Genomic DNA, 20,311 nt, shown 5'->3' with positions numbered 1-20,311 from the left:
CACAAGCATGCAGGGAGGCCTAAAATATTTGCAGAGGTGCACACTGCTCATGGGCTGAAAGGCCACTATGTAAATATCTGGGCCCCACTGGGGCGAGGCATCTTCAAAGTGGCTTCTGCTTGTCGCATCAAGGCAGCAAGGAAGCAAAGACGTTCATTCAAAAGCAGCATGCAGGAACCACACCACAACTTCCTGGCCTCAGAGGGGAGACTCAGAAAAGGACCACAGCTGCGGGTCCCGTGTTTCTCCTCCACTGCACGCTGCACAGGCTGGTTTTGTGATGGCCTACAATGTCAGCTTTCAGGCTGGGCAGACATGATCAGTTTTGTCTCTTTTGGCAAGGAAAGGCTTTTTTGGAAGACGCTCAGAAGGCAACCATAGTTACTAATGGAGCATGGCGAGCATGAGACAGAGGTAGTTATTACCCAGGCTTGACAAAAGAAGACAAAAACGCGAGATGGTTTTTGCATCAAGCCACGAATATGACTCCCAAAGACCCGCCCCCCCCCAGGTGAGTGCAGAAGCAGACCAGACACACATGATACCCCTTGCAGCATCTCCCTAAGATTCCCAGAAAGTCCCACACAAATGTGAAACCTGGCAACAACCCTATGACCAAAGGGGAGGCTGGGAGCCAAACTCCAGGCAGATTTTTCACTAACCACGTTGTCCACTGGGATGCACTCAGAAGAACATTCTTGGATTTCGCACCATTTGTGTTGCCCCCTCTGAGCCAGAATGGGACAGACAGTCCCCAAGAAGAAAGGAAATAGTTTCGTTTTACTCAGTTCCTTCGTTGGTGATGATCTTCCACCTGGGCAGGCAGGAATTATCTTCGAGGTCAGACAGAGAGTAGTTTCATCCTCCTTTTCTGCCTCTCTCTAAATGACAGAGTACAGATCCCAGCATGCAACACAGCGTGTGAGAGAGAAGCATGGCTGAAGGTGTGCACCATCTTCAGAGGTTTAATTGCTAGAGAAATTGCCATCAACAGTGGTAAAAAAGGGGAAGGTGCTGGGAGTGGCTGCTCAGAGGTCTGCAAACTACATTTGGTTTTCCAGCCTAATCAGAGATCCCCAAAGCTGAGCAGGACAACCACCCCAGGCTGGCTCAGAGACACCCCAGACAATGCCCACCAGCATGAGCGTCTGAGCCAGGCAGGCTCCTATCCCCGAGAGGAAGCTGCCAGCACCCAAGTGGGAGGCTAAGGACGCTGCGTTTACCTCATCTGATGGGCAAGACTGAGCCTGGATAGAGGGGTACTTCTCCACGTGATGGAAAAGTACCAGGCTTCCCTGGTGGCGCAGTGGTTGAGAATCTGCCTGCCAATGCAGGGGACACGGGTTCGAGCCCTGGTCTGGGAGGATCCCATATGCCGTGGAGCACCTAGGCCCGTGAGCCACAACCACTGAGCCTGCGCGTCTGGAACCTTGCTCCGCAACAAGAGAGGCCGCGATAGTGAGAGGCCTGCACACCGCGATAAAGAGTGGCCCCCTTTTGCCACAACTAGAGAAAGCCCACGCACAGAAACGAAGACCCAACACAGCAAAAATAAATAAATTAATGAACTCCTACCCCCAACATCTTCTTTAAAAAAAAAAAAAAAGAAAAGTACCAACAAGGGGCCAATGAAAAGACAGTAGAGCCTGAAGGAGAGAAAAGCTGTCTTCAAGACTTGGAAATAGCAGATCTCTCTGAACATGACTGTTGTTGATTTTTCTACAAGAAACAGAGGCTGATCTTAGATAACAGCTGCGCTGTGTCCTCTGAGAGATGCAAGAAGATATGGTCTCAATGGAACTGGCCGAAGAAGGAACTTAGAAGGAACAAAACAGTCTGAGATATAAGAAGAGATACAAAGAGAGCTGGTGAAAATAAGAAGATAATATAAAGTACCCAGAAGAGAAAAGGCAGAGTTAAAACTGCATTTGAAGAGAAAAAGGGCAGAATTGAGTAAGAAACAGCCTGTTGACCAAAGAGAGGAAGAGGTCACAAACATTTTGTTCTCAGAATCCCTTTATACTCAAAAATTGAGGACCCCAAAGAGCTTCAGTCTGAGTAGGGTACAGTTATTGATATGACTGCATTAGAAACTAAAACTGAGAAATTTAAAACTATTTATTAAAATTTTATTTTAAATAAGCCCTTTGCATGTTAACATAAATAACATTTTTAATGAAAAACTGCTTTCCAAATAAAAAAAAATAGTGAGAAGAGAGTCACTGGCTTATATTTTGCAAGTCTCTTTAATGTCTGACTAAATGAAAGAAAACTGTATTTTCATAGCTTTTAAAAAATTGAGACATAATTGACATAACATTATACTAGTTTCAGGTGTACAACATGCTGATTCAGTATTTGTATATACTGTGAAAGGATCACTACAGCAAGTCCATCACTACACAGTTAAAATTTTTTTTTTCTTGTGATGAGAACTTCTAAGATTTACTTTCTTAGCAACTTTCAAATATACAATATAGATTATTAACTATAGTCACCATGCTGTACATTATTCCCAGGACTTACTTTATTTTATAATTGGAAGTTTGTACCTTTTGACCCCCTTCACCCATTTCACCCACCCCACGCTCCCTCCCTCTAGCAACCACCAATATGTTCTCTGTATTTATGAGTTCATTTTTCTTCCTTTCAGAATCCACATAGAAGTGAAATTATACAGTATTCATCTTTCTCCAACTTATTTCGCTTAGCATGATGCCCTCAAGGTTCATCCATGTTGTCACAGATGGCAAGCTTTCTTTTTTATAATATCGAGTAATATTCCAGTGTGTGTGTCTTGGCTACTGTAAATAATGCTAGAATGAACGTTGGGGTGCATTTGTCTTTTTGAGTTAGTGTTTTCATTTCCTTTGGATAAACACCCAGAAGTGGAATTGCTGGATCGTATGTTCTATTTTTAATTTTATGAGGAACCTCCACCATACTGTTTTCCATAGTGGCTGCATCAATTTACATTTCCCCCAACAGTGCACGAGGGTTCCCTTTTCTCCACATCCTTGCCAAGACTTGTTATTTCTTGTCTGATTGATAGTCATTCTAACGGGGGTGAGGTGATATCTCATTGTGGTTTTGATTTGCAATCCCTGATGACTAGTGACGTTGGGCACTTTTTCATGTACCTGTTGGCCATCTGTATGTCTTCTTTGGAAAAATGTCTATTCATTTCCTCTCCCCATTTTTTAATCAGATTGTTGTGGTTTTGCTATTGAGTTGTATGAGTTCTTTATATATTTTGGATATTAACCCCTTATCAGATATATGCTTTGTAAGTATTTTCTCCCATTCCATAGGTTTCCTGTTCATTTTGTTGATGGTTTCCTTTGCAGTGCAGAAGATTTTTAGTTTGATGTAGTCCCACTTATTTAATTTTGCTTTTGTTGCCTTTGCTTTCGGTGTCAAATCCAAAAAATCACCACCAAGACCAATGTCAAAGAACTTTTCACTGATGTTTTCTTCTAGGACTTTTATGGTTTCATGTCTCACATGCAAGTTTTTAGTACATTTTGACGTTTGTGTATGGTGTGATAGTGGTCCAGCTTTTGCATGTGGCTATCCAGTTTTCCCCCCACTATTTGTTAAAGAGACTATTCTTTCCCCATTGTACATTTCTTGGCTCCTTTTCTGTAAATACATTGACCGTGTATGTGCGGAACTATTCTTGGGTTCTCTATTCTGTTGCATTCATCTATGTGTCTGACGTTATGCTGAAGCCATGCTGTTTTTGTTACTATAACATTGTAATACAGTTTGAAATCAGGGAGTCTCCAGTTTTGTTCTTCTTTCTCAAAATTGCTTTACCTAATCAGAGTCTTTTTTGGTTCTATACAAATTTCAGGATTGCTTGTTCCATTTCTGTGAAAAATGCCATTGGAATTTTGACAGAGATTTATTGGATCTGTAGATTGCTCTGGGTAGTATGGACATTTTAGCAATATTAATTCTTCCAGTCCATGAACACAGAATATCTTTCCATTTATTTGCATCTTCTTCGATTTATTTCATCAGTGTCTTATAGTTTTTAGTGTATAGGTCTTTCACCTACTTGGATAAATTTTATTCCTAGGCATTTTATTCTTTTTGGTGTGATTGTAAATGGGATGATTTTCTTGTCTTCCTAATAATTCATTATTAATGTCTAGAAATGCATCAGCCATTTGTATATTGATTTTGTATCCTGCAACTTTACTGAATTTATTAGTTTAACAGGTTTTTTTTTTTGGGGGGGAGTCTTTATAAAGGGTTTTCTACATATATAATATCATGTCATCTGCAAATAGAGACTGTCTTACTTCTTCCTTTCTGATTTGGATGCCTTTATTTCTTTTTTCTCACCTAATTACTCTCCCTAGGGCTTCCAGTACTATGTTGATTAAAACATACGGTGAGAGTGGGCATCCTTGTCTTGTTCCTGATTTTAGAGGAAAACCTTTCAGCTTTTCATCCTTGAGTATGATATTAGCTGTGGGCTTGTCATATGTGGCCTTTATTATGTGAGGTACTATCCTTTTAAACCCACTGTAATGAGATTAAAAAAAAAATCGAAACGGATGTTGAATTGTGTCAAAAGCTTTTTCTGTATCATCCATAGAGATTATAATGATTTTTGTTCTTCATTTTGTTAATGTGGTGTATCACATTGATTGATTTGAAGATTCAGAAGTGTTCTTCCATCTCTGGAATAAATCCCACTTGATCATGGTGTATGATTCTTGTAATTATTATTGAATTTGGTTTGCTAATATTTTGTAGAAAATTTTTGCACCTATGGTTATCAGGCTTATTGGCCTGGAATTTTCTTTTCTTGTGGTGTCCTTGTCTGGTTTTGTATTAGAGTACTGCTGGTCTTGTAAAATGAATTTGTGTTTCCTCCTCTTTATTTATTTTTTGGAAGAACTGGAGAAGGATTAGTATTAATTTTTCTTTCTTTCTTTCTTTTTTTTTTTTGGCCACACAGCATGGCTTGTGGGATCTTAGTTCACTGACTAGGGATTGAAGCCAGGCCATGGCACCGAAAGTGCCGAGTCCTAACCACTGGACCACCAGGGAATTCCTGATTCCATCTTGATAGGTTGTATGTTTCTAGAAATTTATCCATTTTTTTCTAGGTTATCCAATTTTTTGGTGTATAATTGTTCACGGTAGTCTCTTAAGATCCTTCGTATTTCTGTGGTATCGGTTGTAATGTCTCTTCTTTCATTTCTGATTTTATTTATTTGAGTCCTCTGTTTCTTGGTGAGTCTAGCTAAAGGTTTGGCAATTTTGTTTATCATTTTAAAGAACCAGATTTTAGTTTTCTTGATCTTGTCTATTGCCTTTTAAGTCTTTGTTTCATTTATTTCCACTCTGATCTTTGTTGTGTCCTTCCTTCTACTAACTTTGGGCTTCATTTGTTCTTCTCTTTGTAGTTTCTTGAAGTATAAAGTTAGGTTGTCTATCTGAGATATTTCTTGTTTCTTGATGTAAGCATTTATCACTATAAACTTCCCTCTTAGAACTGCTCTTTTTCCATTATTTCACTTTCAGTCTCTGTGTGTCCTTACATCAGAAGTGAGCTTCTTATAGGCAGTACATAAGATGGCTCTATAGAGACACATTATAATTAAAATGTCAAAAGTTAAAGACAAGAAGAGAATCTTAAAAGCTGTAAGAGGAAAACAACTTGTTACATACAAGGGAACTACTATAAGACTATCGGCTGATTTGCAGCAGAAACTTTGCAGGCCAGAGGCAATGGCAAGATATATTCAAAGTGCTAAAAGAAAAAAACTACCAACCAAGAATACTCTATGCCCAGAAAAGTTGTCCTTCAGAGTTGAAGGACAGAGAAAGTTTTTCAGACAAGCAAAAGCTAAAGGAGTTCATCATCACTAAACCAGCACTACAAGAAATGTTAAAGGGACTTCTTTAAGTTGAAAAGAAAGGGCACTAATTAGTAACAGAAAAACATATGAAACTATAAATCTCAATGGTAAAGGTATATATATATATATATATATATGGTAAAATTTAGAATAATCGAATGTTGTAAAGGTGGTGGATTAATCACTTACAAAGCTAGTATGAAGGTTAAAAGACAAAAGCAGTAAAAATGACTATAACTACAATAATTAGTTAAGGGATACAGTAAAGTATGTAAAGATAAGGAGTAAAGTATGACAGGAAAAACAGAAAATGAAGTGGGGGGAGATTAAAAATGTAGACCTTTAGAACATAATGTAATCAACTTAAAATAGACTGTTATAAGTTGTTATATGTAAGCCTCATGGTAATCACAAAGCAAAACCCATGGTAGATATACAAAAGAGAAAGTAAGCATACCACTAAAGAAAATTATCAAATCACAAAGGAAGAGAGCAAGAGAAGAAGAAAGGAACAGAGAAACTACAGCACGGTCAGAAAATAATTAACAAAATGGCAATGTGTGTGTGTGTGTGTGTGTGTGTGTATAATTACTTTAAATGGAAATGGACTAAATGCTCCAATCAAAATGCATAGAATGGCTGAAGATGTATTTTTAAGTAAAAACAAAAAAAACAGGTTTCAGAGCAGTATAGGCAGATGCATAGCTGTATTTTTGTTCCTCTCCAAAGAGAAAAGAAACACATGCACACATACACACACAAATGTATACACATACACACATCTGTGTATAAATGTATAGAAAAATCTGGAAGGACACACAGTGCTTACTTTGGGTGGGACAGAGGAGTGTTATGGGTTGAATTGTGTCTCTCCCAAATTCATAGGGAGTCCTAATCTCTTTCCTCAGAATGTGAACTTATTTGGGGATAGGTCTTTACAGAGATAATCAAGTTAAAATTAGCCATTAGAGTGGACCTTAATCCAGTATGACTGATATCCTTATAAACGGGAAATTTGGACACCGAGATACACAGAGAGAGAAGATGATGTGAACAGTCCTAGCAAACTAGTATGAGGAGACACACCTTTTTAAACTTCTGTGGTGTATGACATTTTTATGACTATGTATATTACTTTTATAATAATCAGAGCCCTCCCCCAAAACTGGGGAAAAAAAATAAGAGGGCAAGACACAATGAGAGGAAAAGGGTACAAGGCATGACTATCATGTAACTGGCTTTATTCCTCCTTTATAGATTTACAGAGCCTGTCTCCTCCTACTCTCCACCCTCTACCCCACCTCCGCCCTGGCCCCAACACTGCCCTTTAGGGGGTCAGCTTGCCTGGAAGGAACCACTAACACAGGTAGCTGCTCTAGCTGAGGAGATGGTAGGGCCCTGATTTGCGAGGTTACAACTGGTATCTGGTGGTGCAAGATGTCACCAGGGTCCTCTCCCTTCATTCCACCCATCTGGTTCGGGCCTAAACAAACAGACGAAGTGTGCTATTTCTAACCAGCTAACCCCACAAATCAGAAAGCCCAACAGGCCTGCAATCAGAGTGCCTGCAAGCAGCCGGCACACTTTTACAAGCTCTGGCCCCTCGTTCACATGGATGGCACTGTGGCAGCCTGTTTGAAAGCCACGCTCAAATAACAAACCACCCTGAATCCCTGGGAAACAGAACTCTTGTGACAACACTTTGTCCCCTGGGAAGATCTCCTGATTTTCTGGGGGGCGCCCACCGTTAAGGGTGAGTGGTAACTAGCAACGCGAGTGCAGCAGGGAGAAACAGAGGCCCAGGAGCTGAGGCCACCGACTCACACCCCAAAGGCCACAGAAGCGGAGCTGGAGGTTGAGGAAGGCGGCTCTGTACGGCAGGTTGTGTGCACTGGCTCCTAAGGAATGAGCCAGCCCTGTGCCCTTCCGCAGCCTTCGAGGGCTGTGAAGGGATCTGGGAGGGCCAGCAGCGAAGAAAAACCTAATTTAGAATTGCAGAGAGGTTCAGAAAAAGAAATCCCAACACACACATTTTGTAGGTCTACATACTCACAAAATATCCACAATGGCTTCGGCCTCCTGTACTTCCAAAGATGCTGTCCTTTCCAGTTCTTGGTGTTTCCTAGGGTCCCAGAATAGAGGAGGAATTGAGGAAGGAAGGAGCATTTTGAAGCACCTCCTGAGTATTGCACTGTAACGATAGTGTGAATTGTAATCATTGAGCCTCATGACATGCTGAGGGTGGCTATTATCCCACTTGTTACACCCAGGGAAACTGAGGCTCAGAAGGGTGACATCACTTGCCCAAGGGCTAACGGCTAGTAACTATCTAATGACTAGTAACGTGTTTCTCTACCCCTGCTTCCTCACCTGTGAAGTGGAAATGACCCCTCTACTCCGAAGAGGGTTGAAGGAGATGACGGATGTAGAGCCCAGCTCCTGGCTGAGCTCACAGGGCACCAGATGACAAATGAACCCTGTAGCAGCCCGGACTGGGCAAGGCTCTTCCTGGTGCCCACTTTTCAAACCCACAAACAGGGAGCGGGTGGACAGAGCTATCAGTGAGGGCTGGCAAGGACCTGGGCTCTGCAGTCAGTCATCTGGTTTGGTCCTTGCCTCATGAGACCACAGGTGACCTTAGTTACTTACCCTTTCTAAGCCTCAGTTCCTCAACTTCCAATAGGGATGACAGGAGGGACGTGCCTTGGAGGGTGGCGTGAGGTCAGATCTCGGGCCCCCTGAAGCCCTGGACGTGCCTTCCAAGTTCTCTTTTTTTAAAAATCAGAGCCATTTATTCAGGATTGTCATAATCAGTAAATGAATATATACTGTCTCAGCAAATATTATTTTTCTACTTCACCAATTCTCCTTCAGAGCAATCCCCCTATTCCTTTAGCATCAAACTTCTTGAAAACATGTTTTACGTTTGATGTTTTTATTGACTCCGTGTTGACTCTTCACCCCCTATTAACCTGGTTTGTGCCCCTCCCAGTCTAATGAAAGAGCTCTTATGAAGTTCTCTAATCATCTCTTAATTACCAATCTTCACGGCTTGTTTCTCTCCATTCGCTTTCTAATTCCCAGCATCTCCTGTTGCTTTTCACCTTTGCCAGTGGTTTGGAAAAGTCACCCTTTTTGGCAAGAGTCAAGACTAATGTAAAGGGACCCCTCTGCACATCTCTTTTTAAGGCCCCTACTTGGTTCTCTAGAGAAGAAGCTGAAATTTTCTTCTGTTACCCTTAAAGGACTCCACACTTTGTCACTGTAACATTTGCGTATCCAAAGATCTCATTTGGAACTGAAAGTGGGCCAAATATCACTAAAATCCAACCGCTCTGAGGAGACCAAGGATCTTGGAGTTTTAACAACTGTGTTCTGTGAGAAACTATCTTCCACACTCCACACAAACACACTCTTAAGGTTCAGCAGGAATCAGTGGGAAACAACCCGGAGGAAGTACAGCGGCTCCCTCTGTGGAGCACGCTTGGGGGAAGACAGGCCGAGGAAGAGGGGGTGTTCCCTGGGCGGTGATACAGCATTCTTTTCACTTGAGGCATCTGAGCCCAAGGAGCTGCAGTCTCCCCCGGGGAATATGACATAACCAGAGGCGGGAAGGGCCTCAAAAACAGACCGGTGTCCACACATCCTCCTCAAAAGGAAACCCCTTCCCATCCTGTGTGCGAGAGCTCCCACGTCCGCAGAGGCTCGAACGCCACCCTGTCTCCAGACAAACATCCCAAAGCCAGCGATCTGATAGGATGTGTTTATATTTACATGGTACATTTTAAAGCAATGGCTACATTGGTCATACATATTAGAAACCATAAAAAAAAGTTAAGAACTAAAATGTACATCATACACTTGTATACATATTTTTTACACAGAGGTAAAAAGGCTTATTATAAAAAAATCAATACAACGGGGTTTTTAGTATACAGGTAAAGAATGAATTATGCTTCAGGCACTTTAATTTGTTAATGTGAGCAAATAGCTTGGTGGTTTTTTTGGGGGGGGGGTTGGGGGGAGGTTCGGGGAAAGCTTCCAAACATACTCTTTTGGTTAATGTTTTGTTACCACAGATACAAAAATAAAATCTGAATAATTTCTCTTAGGTGGTTGACATCAGTATGGCAAAGCTGACTGGGAAAATACTACACACTGTTCGGCTGCAGTGTGGCAATTAGAGAGAGACGTATTTACATAAATGTCCCCATGGCTGTCCTTGTACCTTCTACACAAACCAAAAAGGATACGCGGAGTAAGAGTCACTAGCGTTAACTCTTCGAAGGGGTGGAAAAGGACAAGGGGTAAAGGAAGATAGAAACAGATAATGAATAAACAGAGAGGGCAAACAAAAGCGTCTGGGATAGGTATATTCTTACTGAAATAAATAGGGACGCTTGAACTGAGGTCTAACAAAACATACATTAGTGTTGTGCTTTGTAGAGAGGAGACCTTGAGAAAGACCCTGAGAAAATGCCTCAGGACGGGGGAGAAGATGGTCTTTCGACAGCATTTGGAGGCTGGCTGAAGGTTTCTAGATGTTCTCCAGGCTGGGAAGTGGCTCTTTTCTTGCATCACCAGATTAACAGCTCTCTGCTCCTTTCCCAAACTGGAAGACCCAAACCAGTCACTTCGACAAATGAAAACGTCTACCAACAAACTCATAAGCACACTGGGTATTTACATCGGTGATCTGATAAAGAACTGCAAAGGGCTCTCAGGTGAGCTGAAAACATTCCCAGGAAGGTAAGTGTGGCTAGCACTTTCCCAATATGATTGGCAGACTAGAAAAAAAAGTCCCTTTCCTTGGAGACTGATGTCCTGTGTGCAATTGAGAAGGGATGGGGGGAGTGGGGAGAGAGGAATGAGGCCATGCACTCAGCTGGCGATAATCACAGGAAGATCATGGTGGGAAGAGCCAGCGCTGACAAGCCTGTCCCCTATGGTCTCCACGGCGTTCTGATTGTACTATGCTAGGTACAGGTAACCACTCTTCACTTTTCCTCTTTCTGCAATAACATTTGGCTATTCCTTGCAATATATTAGAAAAATACTCTTTTCCAGCTAATTAGAAGCCTCCTATGTGGCAAGGCGACAGGTGGACCCAGCCTGCTGACCTAACCATCCGTGCACCCAAAGTGGCAAGTTTGGGTTTGCAGGAGAAAGACACTTAGGCATCGGAAGGGTTTTTACATATGGCCTTGTTTTTTCCCAAGTGTAAACGAAGAATTTGGTGACGTGAAATTGAGTCCAAAATGAAAACAAAAACACAAACCCATGAACAAAATGCAACCCACCACTCTTCAAATTGATGACATTTAAAATTTCCCCCAGTTAATAATAGAAAATAGCCACTGGGGGGAAAAAAGCTCCCATAAGTTTTATTTACAACCTTTAGCGTTTCTCAACTGGACCGTGTTCGGGAGAACACTGGTTTGGTTTGAAGAGACTATTTGGTTTGCAAAACAATAAGCAAAATTCCTTACTTCATTAGCGGTTTCTTCTGATATTGCTAAATTTTTACAAGTGGCGGTGACATAATTTTAAAAAGTTCTCCTTTAGGGGTAACCAGGGAGGCTCGGAGAAACCTGGAATCCCCTTTCTAGCCCTGGTCTGAGAGGATGCGATGCAGTTTAAAGAATTTTCCTGATTCTCGCAAGTTAATCTGAAGTTAAGGCTCAGTTCTCAGTCATTTTACGAGAGAATGTTTTGCATCAGTGAGTAACTGACCGACTTTTTTGGGGGGAGGGGTGTGGAGACAGAAGATGATGATGGGCTCAAGGTAGAAACTGCAGCTTACATGGGAAGTTTGGCTTTAGAAAAGTTAAAGCGATCTCGTTTTGTGGTAGAAGTTTGTTAACTAGCTCACCTCCTATACATAATCACTGACTGCAGGTTAAAATACATCTGGCAGGGTTTCATCATTCTGACATTCCATTTCCACAGGAACCTGAGGAAGCAAACTCGTCAGCCACAGGCAAGCTCAACCAAGAGAAAGATGGTCTTCGGAGCTCCTGGAAAAACCAACGACAAAACCCACCCCAAAAATCAGCAGTTCCCACTGAAGGTGCCTTGGAACTGGAAGAGGTGGGCAGGAAGGACATGAAATCAACACCTGGATGATGAGACGGTTAGCTTGATTACAGATTGTTAATAATACACGAGGGTCTAGGCGGCGGTTCCTCGCCTTAGAACACTGTGTGCGCACACGTGGGTGAGACTGATGCAGGGGTGCAGAGTCCACCAGGCAGGTTCCCCAGGCTGGAACGGCGCCTTGGGTACCCAGGAGCGGGCAGAGATGAGAGGATGGAGGAGACAAGTCCCCTTGGGGCTGTGGATGGAGGGCGGTGGGGAGGGAAACCGAGTCACACAGCTGCTTTGTGCTTCCCGCCACAGCACCTGCACATCACTCCGCAGTGGTAGCAGGCCCGCAGGGGCAGGTAACAGCACATACAGGGGGCCAAGAAAGACAAGGCGATAAGGGCCATCCACCGGAGGCAAAACTTCTCGTCGCTAGTATCGCACGAGCACGGGTCTGTATAGTCCCCCTCGGGGTCTGACATACAGTGATAGAGCATGCTGTCCGCACACCACATACAGCTCACCCGGCGGATGCAAGTTCTCACGGAGTCGGGCGCGTCCTGACAGTGGCCCCTCCGGTTCTCCTCGTGGTTGAACATGTCGCGGCAGTACTCGCACCGAGAGCGCTCCCCGTCCTCTTTCCGCCGCCGGGACTTGCCCCGGGAGGGCTGGGTCTTGATCACGCTGCCTCCGCGCCCTTTAGGGTCCTCGCCGAGGCCAAAGTCTGAGGAGTCCACGTAGGGGTAGTTGTAGTCGTGCTTGGGGACCTCGCCCTTGGCGAAGCGCACGTAGGAGTCCGCGTCCTCCGAGGGGTCCAGGTATTTGCCCCTCACCGGCGCGTGCCGGTAATCCTCGTAGCCCGTCATCCAGATCTTCTCCCGGGGGTTGATGCGCACGATCTCCTCGTCGTCGTCCGGGAAGCTCACCTGGCGGTAGGGCCTTGGCATCGGCTGCCCCAGGAAAAAGGAGGCGTTACTTCATAGCAGTGGCAAAACAAACCTCCGATATGCATCTTTCACCTTGGCAAAGGCATTGCTTTAAGGAACTGACGCATCCTGTAATTACTGAACAGCTTGTGGGTCAAAGATGTATTTCAAATTGTGAGTCCCAATCCCTTCCTGGGTCAGGAAGTCAATTTAATGGGTGGAGACCAGCATTTCCCCCCTTTCTGTTGCAGTATTACCATATATGGGGGGGAAGTATACACAGCGTCAGAGTAAAGTGAATTTTCAGAAGCTGGACATGCCCAGATCAGAAAGCAGAACTTGAGGCCTCCCTAGACTATCCTCAACCTCCCTTCTGTGACCCCCACCCCTAAGGTAAGGAACAGTGACCCCTAAGGAACATTGATTTCTAACAGCTTAGATTAGTTTCACCTGTTTTTGTACAGCATGCTCTCTTTTTTAAGACTGGTTTCTTTTTTGTTCAGAGAAACAGCAGAACACTGGAGTGCACTGCATGTTACAAGGTAAGTACCCTTGTTATCTTTGTGTACATAACATGTGCCTACTGGGCCATGATATAAAATGCATGTGTCACTGTGGGTCATGTGCAAAACAGCAAAGTATGAGGCTCAGAAGTACCTTGTAATCTGGTTGGGAAGATAAGACGTTGAGATATGCAAAGGGTCAGAGTACAGGCTCCAGAGGCCAACTGTGTTTGAATCCTGCCAGGATCTCACAGGTGGTGAGCAGCAGAGCTGGAATCTGAGCCCGGGATGGCCCAACCCAGGGCCACACCCTCTAGCCTTCAAACCCAACCTGCATCCCTTAGGGAGGAATAGTCATCTCTGCAGGTTGTCCCATTACAGTTTGCATCAGTGCCTTGTCCAGAGGAGCAGGTGCTGAATACACAGTTATTGAGTGGATGCAGGTAAGCCTGCCTTGCACAGGGCATCCCAGTTGTGGCAAACAATGAGATTTTCCACCTTCGACGCCCTTTGAGCGTGAAGGCTTTTTTGTACGGGGGCCTCTCACTGCTGCGGCCTCTCCCGCCGCAGAACACAGGCTCCGGACATGCAGGCCCAGTGGCCATGACTCACGGGCCCAGCCGCTCCGCGGCATGTGGGATCTTCCCGGACCAGGTCACGATCCCGTGTCCCCTGCATCAGCCACCAGGGAAGCCCCGAGCATGAAGGCTTTTTAAGGGATGAGGAGCATGGCTCTGAGCAAACCCACTGGAGTGGAATTCGGACCATGAAATTTACCAGCAAGTCACTAAGCCTCAGACTTGGTTTCCCTGACGAGCAAACTGCATAGGGCTACTGAAAGAATGAAGAGAAAGAATCTGTGCGGTGTCAGCATAGGGCTGGTCACACAGGATGTGCTTGGTACCTGTTGCCAATATTGTCATTATAATATTGTCCTAGAATTTATCACATGGTGATTAGCTTTACTCATCACTTCCCACCAGAGCAAGGGCCACGTCTCACAGGCTCTGATTTGCCCTAATTCCTGCCAGATTCTTCATGTCAGAGTTTCCCCAACTTTGGAAAATCACAATCCTTCATTATTTCAAAACAAATCTTGGGAGCTGACACAGACTTTGCTAATAATTTATTTTGCAAAGTAAGGAGAATCAAAAAGTCAATTCCCATCTATTGCTCCCATAATGTGATTTTAAAAAAGAACTTTTAATGCCAAAAATATTAGGAAGCACACACAGTAAAATGGATTTTGAAAAAAGTTCTATAAATCTATGTTATAAAACCTCAGTGCCTCATGCTTTTTCTCTTTTCAAAGCAGACTGGTGGCCACATCACCCACGTGGGCACCCGCCCACACCCCACAGTTCGAGAACCTGCTCTGAAAAACGGCCGCTTGGTAAATATTTGTTGAATTACTGAATTCCAGCTACAGCTCCCCAAGCAAGCCTGGGCCTGCAGCCCGCGATGCCAGGGTGCTCAAGCCAAGTGTACAGTATTCTGTGGTCCCAATCGCAGTCCTGTGCTTTCACACAAAGCCGGGAGGCCCTTTGGACACAGGAACGCATAGTGTTAGCGTATGCTAATGCACAGTATGCTACCAGGAGGTAGCATAGTGTCCTGCGTGAGCGGAGACCTGCATTTGCATCTTGTTCCAGCAGGGACTCTGTCTCCCTAAGCCTCGAGCGTCCCCATCTCTCAACTGGGGATGCGGAGACCTGCTTGTGGGTGATTTGTGAGGATTAAAGGAGATAAAGCACATGAAGGGCTTGGCGAGGTGCCCGGCGCACAGAAGACTCTGCGTTGAGGGTGAGTCGCCTGCACCACCTCCAATATGGGGGCGGAGGTACTAAGTAGGAGAATAGGCCTAGGCTCTGGCGTGTGGCTGAACGCCAGGGGAAGGAGGCTGTTCCGGGATCAGGAGCCGCCCACCCCATGACCCCCCAGGAACGAGACCGCCGCTCACCTGTTCGAGGTGATAGTGGTCCGTGGGGTATGGGTCGTGGAGGTGGCCCAGGGTATAAATCCTCCGGTGCTCACAGGACGTGGGGGAGGAGACTGTGCGAGGAGGTTGTTCCCTCTTCTGAGACGAATTAGAAGAACTGTCTGTAGCTGTCTGTGTAGAAGGAGATAGCCGTGAGTTAATTAAAAAAACAAAAACCAAACCCGCACAAAAACCTAACACACCGTCTACGCACACTGGTGGCGTCTCGCTGGATTCCCCAGAATCTTGAGTTTATCCTGGCTACGGGAGGCCGGAGGACCCCTGAAGGGCCAGGTTGTTTAAACACGGCGGGCAGAGAAACCCAGCCACAGACCCTGGAAAGCTGGGTTTGTTTTCTCAAACTGTGGGAGCAGTGACCGGCTTTGGGGAAGGGCTCACCGCACCAGGCCTGCTGCTGGTGCGCTCCAGCTGGATCAAGAATGGTCACCTGTTTGTGGCCCTGGCTGCGAGGTCCTCGGGTAAGCAGAGGAGATGCAAACAGGCAAGAATCAAACCCATATGTTCCTTTGTGGGGCTAATCCCAGCCTGGGGACGTCTCAGAGATGAAGGATACCTCGGGGGTATCATAGGTACTGGCTTTCCAGGAAGAAATTTTGTAATCTTCGGCTCGGAGGCAAGCCTGGGGGTCACCATCTCTGGAGAGGGAGAGCAGAGCTGTTTTTCCAGTAGAGGCGACGAGTTCAGATTGGAGCCTGCATGATGGTGTCTTAGGAAGGTGATCAGCTATCAGAGTGGACTGTGGCTGTGGACAGAGCACAGGCCCTCTCGCCTCCCTGTATGCCCACCACCTAAGTGCTTCATGCTCCCCGGTGACCCCAGGTGACGGTCACTCTCCACATCCCTGGGGCCCAGGAGCCACATGCTCATAAAGACTTTTGTCAAGTACAGCTGACAACTGCCTTTGAAACCAGGGCCCCTCAGAATTCTCACTACACCTCTACTTCCTTAGAGTGATGGACCCCACCCGCCCCTTTTTTTTCACAAATAAATGCAAAGGTTTTCCTTGATATCTAGGTGTCCTGTTTCTGGTAAATATCTAGGAACTCCTCCTTTGCTGTTGCTTCTCACTCTTATATTCCCCTTACCGTATTTGCTTATTTATCTCCTTTTATTTTCCTGTTTTTTGTTCGTGTCATAGATCCTCCAAAAAGCAAGGTCAGGTTGAAACAAATAGACTTATAAAAGTTATTCCCCCCCCATTTATAAAGTAATAAATGCTTAGAAAAATGGGAGTATAAGTATCCAGGAAAAAGAAAAGACACCCGTATTTCCATTATGCAGCACAACTGATGTTAATTTTTAAATCCTGGTGGACACGTGCAGCATGCCTTGGGAAACCCAAGCCTCCTGGATTTTTCTTTGATTCTGTTTGGTTCATGTGCTGCAGGGCTGATGCTGTTTCCAGTCCCACAATCCAGTGACTAATTCAGATACGGACACCCACACAGTCCTCCCTGAGGCAATATGGAGAGATTTCTGATGGAGAGGTCAGAAAAGATGCTGTCTGTCTCTATCTCCGAAGGTAAGAGCTAAGGGTCCTGTAAGCCTGGAATCCTGGTGAGGCGGCAGGGAAAGAAACTGTGTGAGGATGAAGTGAGGCAAAACCAAGGGAAGAAGGCCCCTGCAGACACCGCTTGAGCTTCTAGATCCCTCCAAGCCTGAATCCTGATCCACCCTAAGATGTCCCAAAGATAAGCGCCAACTCCCTTTGATAATTTAACCCAGAATGCGTTGGGTTCGGCCCTTGGGTGCACCTTTCCCCCATTCCCGATTCCTCCTCTGTGGCAGCCTTCCACCTGCATCACATTCCTGGCCTCTCTCTTGCCTCACTCCTCTGCATCAGGTGGAATGGAACAGGGTGTCCAGAGCCTGCTACTTCCCTCCTCTACCTCTTGGGAGCCACCCAACTGGCAAATTGCATGTGCTGGCAACCATTCTTGGGACAGTGCGGTCTACTTGGAGGTCGAGGGCCCACCCCACTGCGGGGAGGGTGTGGAGACCCCAGCGCACGTGTGCCTGGTGGGGCAGGTCTGTCTAATCCTGGGGTCCATTCCTGGAATGTCCACTTCCCACAGGTGTAAGCCAGCACTAACCTCATCAGTAAAGAAAGGGCTCCTATCGTTTTTCTCAATCGGTTCAGAACTCAGATAGGAAAGAGTTGCTATTTACCCCTCAAATCCCAGCAACTGAGAGAGACCAGACTGATACACAAGAATTTTTACTTTCTTCCAAACTCTGGTCTGTCCTCCAAGTCTCACCCACCCTTTCCTTATGTCTTTGGAGATCCTGCCTCCCTCTTTTAACACACCGGTGGTTGCAAGTTGACAGCACGACAAAGCAAACAACCCTTAACAGTCTCACATTATGTGAAGACTTATGATGTGCCAGGCCCTGGCTACATGTGAACACCACTGCAGGCAAAATATTGTCTCCACATCACACACAGGAAAACAGAGACTTGGAGAAATTCGGGATCCTGCCGACCGGTGGCAGGCAACCACTGGCAGAGCTGGACAGAAATGCAGACCCTGCCCTCCAAGCGCGGTTGGGATCTCAACGCACCACATTGCTGCTTTGCAAACCCTGGAGAGCCCACGCCAGTGCCTGCTGTGTGTTAATCTGGGTGAGATTAATACGAGTACAACTATTCCAAGTAAGACAGTGTGCCCTGACTCATACAAACTCAGGAGAAAAGGGGATGGTGTCTCAGAATACAAAGGTTTCAAAATAAAATGGACAACCTGGAAGAAATGGACAAATTCTTAGAAATGCACAACCTGCCAAGACTGAATCAGGAAGAAATAGAAAATATGAACAGACCAATCACAAGCACTGAAATTGAAACTGTGATTAAAAATCTTCCAACAAGCAAAAGCCCAGGACCTGACTGCTTCACAGGCGGATTCTATCAAACATTTAGAGAAGAGCTGACACCTATCCATCTCAAACTCTTCCAAAATATAGCAGAGGGAGGAACACTCCCAAACTCATTCTATGAGGCCACCATCACCCTGATACCAAAACCAGACAAGGATGTCACAAAGAAAGAAAACTACAGGCCAATATCACTGATGAACATAGATGCAAAAATCCTCAACAGAATACTAGCAAACAGAATCCAACAGCACATTAAACGGATCATACACCATGATCAAGTGGGGTTTATTCCAGGAACGCAAGGATTCTTCAATATATGCAAATCAATCAACGTGATACACCATATTAACAAACTGAAGGAGAAAAACCATATGATCATCTCAATAGATGCAGAGAAAGCTTTCCACAAAGTTCCACACCGATTTATGATAAAAACTGCAGAAAGTAGGCATAGAGGGAACTTTCCTCAACATAATAAAGGCCATATATGACAAAGCCACAGCCAACATCATCCTCAATGGTGAAAAACTGAAAGCATTTCCACTAAGATCAGGAACAAGACAAGGTTGCCCACTCTCACCACTCTTATTCAACATAGTTTTGGAAGTTTTAGCCACAGCAATCAGAGAAGAAAAGGAAATAAAAGGAATCCAAAACGGAAAAGAAGAAGTAAAGCTGTCACTGTTTGCAGATGGCAATGATACTATACATAGAGAATCCTAAAGATGCTAGCAGAAAACTACTAGAGCTAAGCAATGAATTTGGTAAAGTAGCAGGATACAAAATTAATGCACAGAAATCTCTGGCATTCCTATACACTCATGATGAAAAATCTGAAAGTGAAATCCAGAAAACACTCCCATTTACCACTGTAACAAAAAGAATAAAATATCTAGGAATAAACCTACCTAAGGAGACAAAAGACCTGTATGCAGAAAATTATAAGACACTGATGAAAGAAATTAAAGATGATACAAATAGATGGAGATATACCATGTTCTTGGATTGGAAGAATCAACATTGTGAAAATGACTCTACTACCCAAAGCAATCTACAGATTCAATGCAATCCCTATCAAACTACCACTGGCATTTTTCACAGAACTAGAACAAAAAATTTCACAATTTGTATGGAAACACAAAAGACCCCAAATAGCCAAAGCAATCTTGAGAAAGAAAAACGGAGCTGAAGGAATCAGGCTCCCTGACTTCAGACTATACTACAAAGCTAACGTAATCAAGACAGTATGGCACTGGCACAAAAACAGAAAGATTGATCAATGGAACAGGATAGAAAGCCCAGAGATAAACCCACGCACATATGGTCACCTTATCTTTGATAAAGGAGGCAGGAATATACAGTGGAGAAAGGACAGCCTCTTCGGTAAGTGGTGCTGGGAAAACTGGACAGGTACATGTACAAGTATGAGATTAGATCACTCCCTAACACCATACACAAAAATAAGCTCAAAATGCATGAAAGACCTAAATGTAAGGCCAGAAACTATCAAACCCTTAGAGGAAAACATAGGGAGAACACTCTATGACATAAATCACAGCAAGATCCTTTTTGACCCACCTCCTAGAGAAATGGAAATAAAAACAAAAATAAACAAATGGGACCTAATGAAACTTCAAAGTTTTTGCACAGCAAAGGAAACCATAAACAAGACAAAAAGACAACCCTCAGAATGGGAGAAAATATTTGCAAATGAAGCAACTGACAAAGGATTAATCTCCAAAATTTATAAGCAGCTCATGCAGCTCAATAACAAAAAAACAAGAAACCCAATCCAAAAATGGGCAGAAGACCTAAATAGACATTTCTCCAAAGAAGATATACACACTGCCAACAAACACAGGAAAGAATGCTCAACATCACTAATCATTAGAGAAATGCAAATCAAAGCTACAATGAGATATCATCTCACACCAGTCAGAATGGCCATCATCAAAAAATCTAGAAACAGGAAATGCTGGAGAGGGTGTGGAGAAACGGGAACTCTCTTGCACTGTTGGTGGGAATGTAAATTGATACAGC

General features: G+C 44.3%; 1 protein-coding gene across 2 annotated transcripts in view; it reads right to left on the bottom strand.

The window, feature by feature from the left end:
• Positions 1-9,635: 9,635 nt before the first annotated feature.
• SPRED2 (sprouty related EVH1 domain containing 2) overlaps positions 9,636-20,311 on the bottom strand; it is a 122,963-nt gene continuing 112,287 nt past the window's right edge. For both annotated transcript variants that reach the window (XM_033400390.2, XM_004277000.3), the window contains exons 5-6: positions 15,356-15,505; positions 9,636-12,916 (exon numbers count right to left, since the gene is read on the bottom strand). In XM_033400390.2, the coding sequence (XP_033256281.1) occupies positions 12,251-12,916; positions 15,356-15,505 (816 nt within the window). In that variant the 3' untranslated portion in view covers positions 9,636-12,250. The remainder of the gene's footprint in view (positions 12,917-15,355; positions 15,506-20,311) is intronic.

This window comes from Orcinus orca, chromosome 13 (assembly GCF_937001465.1).
Source record: "Orcinus orca chromosome 13, mOrcOrc1.1, whole genome shotgun sequence".
Lineage (NCBI taxonomy): Eukaryota > Metazoa > Chordata > Mammalia > Artiodactyla > Delphinidae > Orcinus > Orcinus orca.
The sequence above is the reverse complement of the archived record's forward strand: the minus strand, read 5'-3'. Positions and strand labels throughout refer to the sequence as shown.